This window comes from Sturnira hondurensis, unplaced genomic scaffold (genome assembly GCF_014824575.4).
Source record: "Sturnira hondurensis isolate 20B ecotype Veracruz unplaced genomic scaffold, ASM1482457v3 Scaffold0001020, whole genome shotgun sequence".
In the NCBI taxonomy this organism is placed as follows: domain Eukaryota; kingdom Metazoa; phylum Chordata; class Mammalia; order Chiroptera; family Phyllostomidae; genus Sturnira; species Sturnira hondurensis.
In genome coordinates, this window is record NW_028073651.1 from 242,380 (window position 1) to 254,873 (window position 12,494).

The window sequence follows — 12,494 nt, forward strand, 5'->3', positions numbered from 1 at the left end:
CGACCAAGCGAACGAACCGGTCCTTGGTGCCAAAAAGGTTGGGGACATCTGGTATAGGCAATAAACCTCAAATGAATGGGGCAGAGGCATGCTGGGTAATGGGACAGGAATGAATGGGCCAAAGATAGAAGCCGCAGCTACGCAGGTCTGAGGTGTAGGGAACAGAAGGCATGATGGGTAAGGACAAGGGTGGGTCTATGACAACTGTCGCGTTAAGCAGGTAAAGGGCATTGTGGGTAACAAAGAGCAGGAGAGGGTTCACACAGCCGGTTAGAATTCTCCAAAGGCACTGTGGGAAGACCAACACTTCCGGCTTTCGGTCGATGACTGGACTGGGGACTGCCCTTCTGCCGCGGTGCGTGGTGGGACGCGAGGCTGACCTTGCTGCCTAGCAGCCTCTACCGCGCAACCCATCTTTATTCGTGTCCCCCGACCCTTGGCACGTTAGCCAATGAGCACACCAGACTGATGATGTCACCAGGGTCGAGCCCCTGTGCCTGCCGGAGCCAATCAGAATGCTGCAAGGACCAAAGCCGGCCAATTACTATGGCAATTTCACCGCGGGGCAAAGTCGAAAGAGGGGCGCCGTCTAAAGAGGGGCGGAGGCGGTGAGTCGGGTGGGCGTTGCAAGGTGCTGCGCACAAGCCAATGATAGGACAGCACCAGAACCCGCGGCGTCGCGAACCTATAGGCGTGGGCTCCTAGAGTCAATGGGAAGGGCGGGGTGGTGTGCTTCGACCTGCTTGCGAGTGGAAGCCAATAAAAAAGGACGTTCCAAAGAAGTGGCTGGGACTCTCATACGCGGCACCAATAGCAGAGCCAGACTGTTAAGTTGGTGGGCGGGACCTAGGGCAAGCTGAACCAATAAGCTACGTGGGGCGGGGCAATAGTGGCAGCCGCCGCGGCGGCAGTGGGTTTGGTTGCGCGTGGCACACGGGGTGGGAGCGGAGCCCAGGCCGGGAACAGGCGCTGCAGCCAGTGAGAACCGGCGCCCAGAGCAGGGCGGGGGTTGGCTGTGGACTGGGCCCGGAGCGCGCAGGCCCTGACCTCCGCCCTCTGACCTTTTCCCTTGCAGGCGACCATGGGGAACGTGTTGGCCGCTAGCTCGCCTCCCGCAGGGCCGCCTCCACCGCCGGCGCCTGCCCTCGTGGGGCTGCCGCCGCCTCCGCCGTCTCCTCCGGGCTTCACGCTGCCGCCGCTCGGGGGCGGCCTGGGCCCTGGGGCTGGCTCGGGTCGGGGTTCAGAACGGACCCCCGGGACTGCGGCCGCCAGCGCCACAGGAACCGCGGATGATGGGGCCTGCGGCTGCCTGCCCAACCCGGGCACGTTCGAGGAGTGCCACCGGAAGTGCAAGGGTGAGGGGCGAGGGACCTGCCGGTAGTGTGATGGCCGGTATCTCGGGGGAAGGGGGAGTACATTGAGACAACCTTGGGAATTGGCACCGACCTTTGGGATTATTTAACAGAGCGTTAGGAGTTGACGTTGGGATCGAATGGTGGAACGTTGGACTTGGAGCTTAGAACGATGGGATCAAATGGTGGAATCTGGGGATGGAATGGCATAGGAGTAGAGAAAAGCCTTACGGACCTCAGGAGCCCCTGGGATCAGCCAAGCCAGCCTCCTCATGTGATCAGCCAAGAAACTGAGGCCCAAGGTCACAGTGTCAGCAAGGGTCTAGTGTGAGTGGAAACCAAGGCTTCTGAATCCTGGCTTGGAATGATTGTGATAGCAAAAATGTTGGAGATTTATTGAGTGCTCTCCGGCAGTCAGTATATATTAACTTGTGAAATCTCCGCAATGTTCCCATGTGGTGCGTGTCATCTTGCAGATGACAAGTTTGACAGCGATAAGGGAACTTAGCTAAAGGCATGCAGTAGTAGGTGGTGGCACTGGGATTTGGACGCAGGCACAGGCTCTGGTTTGGCCCTGTCCATCAGGCATACTGTCATGTTACTGGTCGGACACCCTGTAGGACCTTCTGCTGTGGTTCCTTGAAGAAGGGAGGGTTGGGATGACAGTTGGGTGTGTGCGTGGAGTGTGATAGCATTTCTCTTCCTCAGAGCTCTTTCCTATTCAGATGGAAGGTGTCAAGCTCACAGTCAACAAAGGGTTGAGTAACCATTTCCAGGTGAGCCTTCTTACCTCCAGAGATGGTCCCATCGGTCCCCCTGCATCAGCACCTACAGCCCCCTCTCTCCTCCCTAAAGGGCTGGGCCCTGGTGCTAGAGATGACTCAGAGACACAATGCCAGGCTGACTTCTCAGTGAGGGGCCAATGACAGTGTTTAGGGACGCAGAATCCAGAGATGCCCCTTTTAGCGTGACATCCGAAAGCGAAGTACCAGCCATTCCTCCTCTTAAATCTCTTATCTAGTTAGGCCGAACCTCCTAGTCCTCACTCCCTGCCCAGCCGTAGAGGCTTGTCTTTCCCTCCTTGGTAGGGAAGCCGGACAGACCGGTGTCCCCCATCTGAGGCTAGAGGTGGGCTCCGCTGGGCTGGGCCTCGGGGCAGGGGGCCTACAGCCTCATACCCACAGCCTGCCTTCTTCTCTCAGGTGAACCACACCGTAGCCCTCAGCACAATCGGGGAATCCAACTACCACTTCGGGGTCACGTATGTGGGAACAAAGCAGCTGAGTCCCACAGAGGTGAGTTTCCTCTTGTCATTTCATTCATTGTCCGACTCTTCTAACAAATGTGTAGCCAGCCACCAGGAGGCTTTGTCAGGAGAAGGCCAGAGCTGCAGAGGGGGTTGTGAGGGGCGGCGCTGTGTCTCTCCAAGGGGCATTGGAATGGGGGTCATTCCTTCATCCTGAACCCCTCTGCCTAGTCTTTTGCTGTGGGAGGCTTTGAATGCCAAACTAGGCATTTGGACTTTCTCTAGGGGGCACTGCAGAGCCATGGGAAGATGTGAATGAGGGAAAAGGTCTGGTCAGGTTGATGATTTAGAAACATGGTTCAGGCTGTCCTGGGGAGGGGGGGCAAAACTGGAGGCCTGAAAGGAGGCTGGGGTTAGGGTTGGCTGGGACACTGAATTCGTTGACTTTTTTTTAAAGATTATATTTATTTATTTTTGGAGGGGGCAGAGAGAATAAATATATTTATATTTAAATTTAAAATATATTTATATTTATATTTATATTTAAGTATATTTATTTATTTTTGAGGGAGTGAAACATCAATGTGTGGTTGCCTCTCATGCACCCCCTGCTGGAGACCTGGCCTGCAACCCAGGCATGTGCCCTGATTGGGAATCAAACTAGTGACCCTTTGGTTCGCAGGCCGCACTCAATCCACTGAGCCACACTAGCCAGGGCTGAATTGGTTAACTATTTCCATTCAATAAATTTGCTTCTCCAACCGGCCTTCATTGTGCCCCCATTCTGTGCCCAGTTCTGTGCTGGGGACATAGCAGTGACTGAAACAGCTGACATGTTCATAGTCTAACGGAGGGAGAGAACACATCTGTTCCTAGAGAGTGACAGTCCAGGGGGCGGGCAGGCCTGAAATGTGGAGACACAAAGGCTGTAGGAGCCCAGAGGGGAACCTCATTCAGCCTAGGTGGTCGGGAGGGCTTCCTGGAAGAGGGGAGCCTCAGTCTGAAGCTTTTTTTTTCCTTACCTGACTTTTAAATACATATGTATATTTTTTCTAATATATTTTATTAATTATGCTGTTACAGTTGTCCTACTTTCCCCCCTTTATTCCCCTTCACCCTGCACACTCCCTCCCACCCTCATTCCCCTCCTTTAGTTCATGTTCACAGGTTATACATATGAGTTCTTTGGCTTCTTCATTTCTTGTACTATTCTTAGCACCCCCTGTCTATTTTCTGCCTACCGTCCATGCTACTTATTCTCTGTACCTTTTCCCCTCTTTCCCCCTCCCACTCCCCTACTGACAACCCTCCAGGTGACCTCCATCTCTGTGGTTCTGCTGAAGCTTTCTGATTCTAAGTGTGTCTCCTGGGCCCACCACTTGTGTACTTGTATAGTGCTGGGCCTCCGCCCTCCAACCTCTTACCTGCCTTACTCTGCCTCACAGGCATTCCCCGTGTTGGTGGGTGACATGGACAACAGTGGCAGCCTCAACGCTCAGGTCATTCACCAGCTGGGCCCTGGCCTCAGGTCCAAGATGGCCATCCAGGTGAGTGGGAGTCGAGTCGGCAGCTTGCCGGGCCGCCCTGAGCACCAGGCTGCCCTCACGCCCCTCTTCCTTCCCCGTAGACCCAACAGTCGAAGTTCGTGAACTGGCAGGTGGATGGGGAGTACCGGGGTTCTGACTTCACGGCAGCCATCACCCTGGGGAACCCCGACGTCCTGGTGGGTTCAGGTAAGAGGCGTGGGGCTTGGGGGGTGGTCACACACATTCGAGTCCCAGCTTGACCTGCAAGTCCATCCCCTCCTCTGGACCTCCTTTGTGCCATCCGAGATACGGGCACGGGCAGAAGGGGCTTCGAAACATCAGGCAGCGCGGCGGCATCGGGGAGAAAGACGCAGGCGCCGCTGCTGGCTCCATCGCGGTTGCAGGCAGGTTCCGGCACCTCTGTGGGCGTCGGTGGTCTCGCCTATAAAGTCGGGCTGCTCACAGGGTCGTTGGCCAGGTCACATGAGTTCACGTGTGTGGAATACAGCAAAGGGAGTCAGGCACGTAATAGTGGGTGTGAGGAGCTCGGCTGCCCTTGTTGCTGTTGGTGGGGGTGGGGCTGCGGTGCTGTCGGAGCGCCCGGCGCAGGTCCCAGGGCAGCAGCCTCTGCGGGCGGCGGGCGGGGAGACCGGCGGTCTCCTCCAGAGTGCTGAGTGACATGTGGCTGGCTGGGGGTGAGAACCGCCGGACTTCTGTCTATATTTCTGGCCTCTCCTAGGAGTATTTATTGACCCCGTGCAGCGCGTGTGCATTCTGTAGGCAAAGGTGGCAAACAAAGGAGAGTGAAGTCAGCCCTCTGGGACCTCTCACCGGAGAGGGGGCAGGCCCAAGGAAAGCAGTAGGGAGAGAAATGGCGTCGGGTGATGGGGCTGTACTGAAAGAGGGGGGTCTCAGGAGGGTGGGGTGGAGCCCTCAGAGAATGCCTCAGTCGCAGAGGGTGTGTGAACCGAGACTGAGCCGGAGGGAGGGTGCCGAGCAGGTACAGGGAAGAGGAGCTTTTCAGCCAAAGGAACCAGCCGGCGCAAAAGCCCTGAGGCAGGACCCTCTGCTGGGACATCAGAGGTTCTTACAGCTGAAGTACAGTGAGGAGGAGAGAGGCCCTCTCCTTCACCGTAATGGGGGAAGAAGGAGGGTGAGTATGAGTGATAGAAACCCGAGGAGCCAGGGCCAAACCACGCGAGGCTTTGTGGAAGCTTGGTCTTTACTCTGAATGTGTCGGGGGCCACCAGAGGCATTTGATAGGGACAGGATCTGACTCGGCTTCTAACAGGACCCCTCGGGCTGACAGGTGAAGAACAGGCTACAAAGGGACTCACTGCGGGGTTAGGAGGGGATGAGAAGCTGCCGAATCGGGGCGTACTCTGAAGGTGGCGCTGACGGAGTTCACTAATGGATCGGCTGTGGGAGATAGACGGAGGGACCCGGTGACTTCCAACTCTTGGGCTCGAACCGCTGGAACTGTGGAGCTGGTGATTCCACATCTGCTCTGTCGTGGAGAGCAGTGAGTAGTGACGGCGTTTGTGAAGACAGAAAGCCAGAAACTTGGGGGGGTGCCCAGGGAGAGCTCCTACTTCCGCCTGCCAGAGGCTATGGAACCTTCTCAGAGGAAGAAGGTCTACCCTGGAAGGGTGGGGGGCAAGCAGCTGGAAAGGGGAAGGGAGAGGGAGGAGCTGTGTCGAAAAATCCAGGAGACGGGGAAGCTGGTCGTGAGAAGTCTCCTAGGTGCCACTTTGTGGTTGGGGGGGGCGGGGGTCCCAGGAGAAATGAGAGGCCTTGAGCAGGAAGGAGCATTTTCTGTCCCTTTCTGACCTCTGACGGTGGCACTCGTCTGCTCACACTCTCAGCACAGTTAGACCCTGAGAGGTTTTCTGACACTTCCTAGAATGACTGTGTTTCTGCCCCAGGACCTTTGCACATGCTATTCCTATCGCTTAGAATTCTCCGGGTTTGACGTGGCTGAATGAGCCTTGGGCACACATCGCTCTCACAAAAAGCCCTTCCGTGATGAAAGTGTGCAGGTGTTCGAGGTACCTCCTCACCTGTTCATGGTCCTCATAGCACTTCCGTCTGAAATTGTCTCACTCTTCACTTGTCTGTCTCCTGTGCTGCGGTGTCAGCTCTTTTAGGCCAGGGACTTGCCTGCCTGCTCACCGCTGTGCGCCCAGCACCTGGCACCCTGCCGGGGCCAGAATAGGTGCTCAGGAAGCACTGAGCAAAGGAGTGAGCGGCGGAAAGGCAGGTCCCTGCTTTTCCCTCGGCCCGTCGTCAGGCCTTGAGCATCTGCCCCTTCATTCAGTCATCCTAGGTACTGGGGACACAGCACTCGACTCCCAAATCCTCCCAGTGGCCCTGTGGGGTAGGTGCTGCCATCATCCCATCTGACCGAGGCCCAGGGAAGAAACGCCCCCTGAAGGACTCAGAGTTGGACCCAGAGTCCACGCTCGCCTCTGCGGTACTGGCACCCCTCCCTGGCCCTCACGCTCGCCAGCATCGTCCTTTTGTGTCCCCAACCCTGGCCTCCAGGTTCCTCTTCCTCCCCTCAGACACTGATGGAAATGGCCTTTGGGACCAGGTGTCTGCTGGGCACACGGGTAACGTACCATGGACAGCTGGGAGTGGGCCCCGGTGACCGCACCCCTCTGTCCCTCAGTTTCCTCCTCTGTCGCAAGAATTCAGTGGGAGCGTGTCTTGGGCGCTGAGTTCCAGGCCAGGTGTGTCGCTGGCGCCCGTGGTGTTGTGTCTGCACGCCACCCCGCAACAGGCAGGGCGTCTGTTTTTGTGGCCCCCGTTTCACAGATGAGTAAACTGAGTCTCGGAGTGAAATCAGGCACTTGGGATCACCCACCGAGGAGGCGGAGGAGCTGGGATGGAGTCACGGCCCGATTCAGGGGCCGTGTTCTTACCCAGCGCCCTGCCCACAGGCCCGGCTCCTCTGGAGCCCCGGCCTTATTCTGAGCGCCTGGTGTGCACCAGCCCTGGGCAGGACAGTGCTGGGACGCAGCTGGGACTGAGCTGGCCTCTCCTGCCTTCTCGGGGGCCCCCCAGGCCAGAGGGAGGGACATTCGCCTTTAAACAGATGATCACACCGTGACTTCGTTGTGGGAAATCCTACTTGAGAAACAGCCAGGTTGCCATGAGAACTTACAACAAGGTGGGGGGGCTGTCTCAGCTGGCGTGACAGAGGCCGCTTTTCCAGCATGGCTGTGTCTAGTCCGAGGCAGGGTGAAGGGGGGCTGAGCAAAGGGGCGAGTGGGGTGGCGCTGCATGGGGGGGGTGGGGTATAGGGAGAGGTCCTGTCGGGCCGGGGCCAAGAGCCGCCTTCCTTCAGGTGCTGCCCCAGCCTGAGCGTTGGCCCCCGTGTCTGCTCTTCCTGCCCCAGGTGACCCCCTCAAGGCATCCTGAAGAGGCCCCAGCCGAGTAGGGGAAGGGCCTGTGGATGGAAGCCCAAACCTGCCCCTGCCCAGCAGGTTTGGGAGGCANGGTGAAGGGGGGCTGAGCAAAGGGGCGAGTGGGGTGGTGCTGCATGGGGGGGGTGGGGTATAGGGAGAGGTCCTGTCGGGCCGGGGCCAAGAGCCGCCTTCCTTCAGGTGCTGCCCCAGCCTGAGCGTTGGCCCCGGTGTCTGCTCTTCCTGCCCCAGGTGACCCCCTCAAGGCATCCTGAAGAGGCCCCAGCCGAGTAGGGGAAGGGCCTGTGGATGGAAGCCCAAACCTGCCCCTGCCCAGCAGGTTTGGGAGGCAGATCGGCTGCTCTTTGCTCTCACAGACCTGTGACCCACTTTCTCTCCTCGTGGGGTTTGCACTCCCGGGTACTTTGTGGGTGCTCCGACCTGCAGAATGAATGGCCCCGCATGGGAGCTGCTGGTCCCGACACAGTCCCGGCTCCCGGAGCTCGCATGCCACGGGGAGCTGGGTCTGGCTAAGAGCCAGGTGACGAGAGAGAGCCGAGGGAATGCAGGACGGGGTGACAGGTTCAGGGGAGCAGCCCTCGGGGAGGTGCGTCCTGGGCAGCAGGTTGTTCAGCTCTGGAGCAAGAGCATCCTGGGCCCCGGTGACGGGGGCGCAGAGAAGGGGGTGCAGCGTGGGAACCAGCTGGTTTCCACAGGGCACGTGGGGGCAGGGAGAGACTTCAGCCGGGGAGAACACACTCAGGCCTGAGTTCCCACGGACTCCCTGCTGTGATGACAGGAGTCAGTTGGGAGCGGGGGACCCATGGGGACGGTGGCTCTGATCTGGCAGCATCAGAGAAGTAGCCAACTCCACGAGATACTGGGGTGCAGATGGTTAGTTAGCCGGACTAAGCAGAGGGAAGGAGGGAACACGGGACAGCGGGGACAGCGTGGACAGCGTGTGGCCGAGGGCTCTGCGTTCGTGCAGCCTTGATGCGAGCATGGCCGCTGTGTTACAGGGAGAGGAGGCGGCTCTGTCTCCGAGCTGGGGCCGAGCCACGTGGGGCCTTGCGGCTGTGCTGTGGGAAGCTGGGATCTCGGCACTGGGAAGCCATGGCAGCTTCTGAGCAGGGGCGCCGCAGGGTGGGGTTTGTGCTTTAGCGGGAGCTCTCTCGGTAAGTTGCTGGAGAGGGCAAGGCTGGGGGAGCGACAGGCAGGGCAGGCCCAGGAGACTGGAAAAGAGGTCGGGGAGGTGTTCAGAGGTCTCCCAACCCTCAGTCCCGGCAGTGGGCAGAGCTGAGAGGCCATTGAGTTTAGGTCACTTTCTGAGTCTTGCCAGTCACTTTTCCTTCTTTGGGCCTATGTCCCCCGCAATTGCATGAGGGGGTGATTCTGGCCAGGGGTGTGCTGGTGATGGTTTCACAGCCGGCCCGAGGGGCTGATGTGTTGGCTGCTCTCTGGAAGAAGAAATGTATAGTGTGTGCATCGGCCCAGGGTGGCCGTTCCGGGATGGCCGTTCCGGGATGGCCGTTCCAGGCCGCCCAGGAGACACGACGAGGGTTCAGCCCTCGGGCTCTCTCAGCCCCGCTGGCAGCCCTCTCCTGGGTGCGTCCACCCTCGGTCGTGCGGTGCCCCCAGGTCCCTGCCACGCTCCGTCAGCCGGTCCGAGTCTGCGAGTCTGGTGTTTGTGGAGAAGCCGCATCCTCACTCCTGCCCCGTCCCGTCCCTCTCTGCCCCCGCCTTCCCCTTTCTGGGGCCTTTCTCTCTCTCTTAGTGGGTGTCTCTGCTCAGTCTTGGTGGGATTCTCTCCAGAGGACCTCACATTCCTCTTTTCGTAGGTTGTCTGTTTCCCTGTCACCCCGTCTGCGTCTCTCACTGTCTTCCCCCCGCTTCCCCACCTGTGACATCACATTCGTGGCAACCACCCTCCTGGGCTGCAAAGACTGGCATGAGTTCACTTCAGCCCCGAGACGGAGACGCTCTGTTACCAGGCACTCACGGGGCCCCCGGGTGTCCCTGCTGCCGAGGGGCAGGGACTCAGGTGAAGGAGTCGCTAAGCCCTGGGCGCGCTCAGTACGCTGTGCCTACGTCCTTCCTCCAGGCTCCCTTGCAGAGAAGTGATGCTGGTAGCCCCCGATGACTCCGCCAGCAAGTGGTAGGGTTGCAGTTTGAACTCCTGCCTTCTAGCACCGGATGTGCGCTCTCCCTGACCCTCCCCTCTGCCTCTCTCCACGGCAGAGTGGGTCACACATTTAGTGACCACGGGTGAGTGACTGAACGCCCTCAGCGTCTCCTGTAAACGGTGGCAACTGAATGCCAGCTGCACAGGGTTGTACAGACCAGACGAGGTCCCTCGGGGTCTGGGCGGCTGACCTCGTCGTAGCCCTGTGAACTCCCCATCGAGAAGCAGGTGTGGGAGGCCCGGGGGCAGGCCCTGAGCCTCCGGCAGGGGCCCGCCTTCCAGGCTGCCTGGAGCAGGGGTCCGGCCTAGCACCCTGGCCGGGCAGACGCTGACCACCAAGTAACACCCTTCCTGCTACCCCTGCAGGAATCCTCGTGGCCCACTACCTCCAGAGCATCACGCCGTGTCTGGCCCTGGGCGGAGAGCTGGTCTACCACCGGCGGCCTGGGGAAGAGGGCACCGTCATGTCTCTAGCTGGGAAATACACATGTGAGCCTGGGGCCCACAGGTCGGAGGAGGGGCTGGGGGTCTGGGGCTGAGGGAGGGAACACTTGGGTTCCCAAGTCCCCTTGGTGACCTGTGTGCCCACCCCCCACCCTGCTCTCACAGTGAACAACTGGCTGGCGACAGTGACGCTGGGCCAGGCAGGCATGCACGCCACGTACTACCACAAAGCCAGTGACCAGGTGAGTGGTCCAGGGATCAGCTGCACAGGTGCACTGCTTGGCGGGGGTGCCCCGGGGCTCGTGTGCCCCGGGGTTCGTGTGTCCCGGAGTCTGGTCTGGGAAGCTGACTCCATGTGTTGCCCCCTGGCCCCCGCAGCTGCAGGTAGGCGTGGAGTTTGAGGCCAGCACAAGAATGCAGGACACCAGTGTCTCCTTTGGGTACCAGCTGGACCTGCCCAAGGCCAACCTCCTCTTCAAAGGTACAGGCCTCAGTCTCCCCACTTGGGAAACAGGCTGAGAGGTGACTCCTCTTTGAGTGGGTGTAAGCCACGGGAGATGGTGAAGGGCAGCGTGCCAGGACTCTTGAGGGCCTCCCAATTACCTGGGGGCCTGGGCCCTGGGCTCTGCACCTACCACGTGCCCTTGTACTCTGCCAGCTGCCCTCTCCCATCCCTGCACTCTGCGCTCTTTTCTCTTTTCCCTGAAGTGGGAGGTGACTTGGAGCCGGCTCGCTCCACTCACCTCACATCAATGGAGACAAGGCTCCTGGAGGCTGCACCGTCGCTGCTGGGTCCAGAGCCGCCTCCCGGGCCGACTGCCTGTAGTCCTCTGTCCGGTCTGGGGGGGTGTGAAGACCACCTCCAAAGGCCGCTTCTGTCCGCCCAGGGCAGGACTTCTGCTGGCAGTGACAAGGCCCATGGGGTGGGGCAGGGGGAAGCTTTCACCTCTGAAAGCTTCCAGCCCCTGCTCTTCGGTCAGCCCGGCACAGAGGTGGGGGTGGGGTTCCAGCTCGGCCCCCATGTGGGGACGACTCCGGGCACGTGCACGTCTGGCAGACGAGCCCAAGGGGGCGGTTTGGTCATTCGGCAGATGCTGAGCATGTACTGTGCCCAGCGCGTGCCAAGGGTGCTGGGGACGAGCCGTCTTCACAGGGGTCACACTAGGAAGGACAGACCCAGGGAAGGAGGACCTGGGGTGGACAGGATGGGCACAGTGGAGCCCAAGGGCTGGCGGAGGGCTCCCCAGAGGGGTCAGCTCACTGAGCTGAGGGCCGGAGAGACGTGAGCTGGTCGCTCCCGGGATTGAAGTACTTGGGGTCCAAGAAGAGGTTTCTGGGCACAGCGGGATCACAGGTCTGGAAGCCTGCAGTCTGGCTGGCCGTGTCTGAGGTGGCCACAGAGATGGTGGGAAGTCGGCACACGGCTCTCAGCACAGCTGTCGCCCACAGGCTCTGTGGACAGCAACTGGATCGTGGGCGCCACGCTGGAGAAGAAGCTCCCGCCCCTGCCCCTGACGCTGGCCCTCGGGGCCTTCCTGAATCACCGAAAGAACAAGTTCCAGTGCGGTTTTGGCCTCACCATCGGCTGAGCCCTCCTGGCCCCTGCCTCCCACTCCCTCCTGCCTTCAGATCCAACCCCGCCCTCCCCCTGGCACGGAGGGGAGACCTAAGCCCCGCTTCCTCTCCCTTCCCTCCCTCCTTGGGGGTCAGGAGGAGCAGCAGAAAGGAGGGGACCCATCGCCCCAGCGGCTGAGGGGGGAATTCTGGAACTGTGGGCACCTCAGGATTCAGAGCACCAGGGACGCTGTGCCCCGAGGGCCTGAGGTCCCGAAGAGGTTCTGGAGTTGAGGAGCACGCCAGATTCTGAGCGCCGGGGCAGAGGCGGCCAGACAACCTCAGGGAGGTGTTGGGGCATCCCCACCCCCCCAAAGGGCCCCGGGGCCCAGCCCCAAGGGGACAACAAGAAGAGGAGCTTCCCCATCCCTGGTCAGCCCCCACCCTCTCCCATCCACTCCTCGGTATAAATCATGTTTATAAGTTATGGAAGAACTGGGACATTTTACAGAAAAAAGAAAAACAACAAAAAATATACATGGAAAAAAAAATTATGGGAGGCCTGGGTTTCCTATCTACTCCCTTTTCATTTCATTGTGCCTGGTCTTCCTACAGTGGCCAGTAGGGGGTGCTACAGGGCTGGAGTATGAAAGGGTGAGGCGGAAAGGGAGTCCGTTCTGGCTGCTGCCAGGACGGAGAGGGGAAGGGCCTGGCCCAGGATCACACAGCCTCCTGGGGACATCACAGGCCAGGAGGGTGTGGCCTGGCCAGAGTGGCTGCAGG

At 59.8% G+C, this 12,494-nt stretch overlaps 1 protein-coding gene across 1 annotated transcript; it reads left to right on the top strand.

Annotated features, from left to right (window-relative positions):
* Window positions 1-885: 885 nt before the first annotated feature.
* On the top strand, window positions 886-12,262 carry TOMM40 (translocase of outer mitochondrial membrane 40). The gene is made up of 10 exons (XM_037058204.1): window positions 886-978; window positions 1,076-1,355; window positions 2,061-2,128; window positions 2,555-2,647; window positions 4,044-4,145; window positions 4,226-4,331; window positions 10,080-10,202; window positions 10,323-10,399; window positions 10,536-10,638; window positions 11,607-12,262. The coding sequence occupies exons 2-10, from the start codon at window positions 1,082-1,084 to the stop codon at window positions 11,744-11,746; spliced, it is 1,086 nt and encodes a 361-aa protein (XP_036914099.1). The 5' UTR covers window positions 886-978; window positions 1,076-1,081; the 3' UTR covers window positions 11,747-12,262.
* The last annotated feature ends 232 nt before the right edge of the window (window positions 12,263-12,494 follow it).

Excerpts from the sequence above, each read along its gene's own strand:
- TOMM40 (XM_037058204.1), top strand. The coding sequence starts at position 1,082 with ATGGGGAACGTGTTGGCCGCTAGCTCGCCTCCCGCAGGGCCGCCTCCA. Across the intron at positions 1,356-2,060 it reads GTGCCACCGGAAGTGCAAGG|AGCTCTTTCCTATTCAGATG; the intron begins GTGAGGGGCGAG and ends TCTCTTCCTCAG. Across the intron at positions 4,332-10,079 it reads CGACGTCCTGGTGGGTTCAG|GAATCCTCGTGGCCCACTAC; the intron begins GTAAGAGGCGTG and ends CTACCCCTGCAG.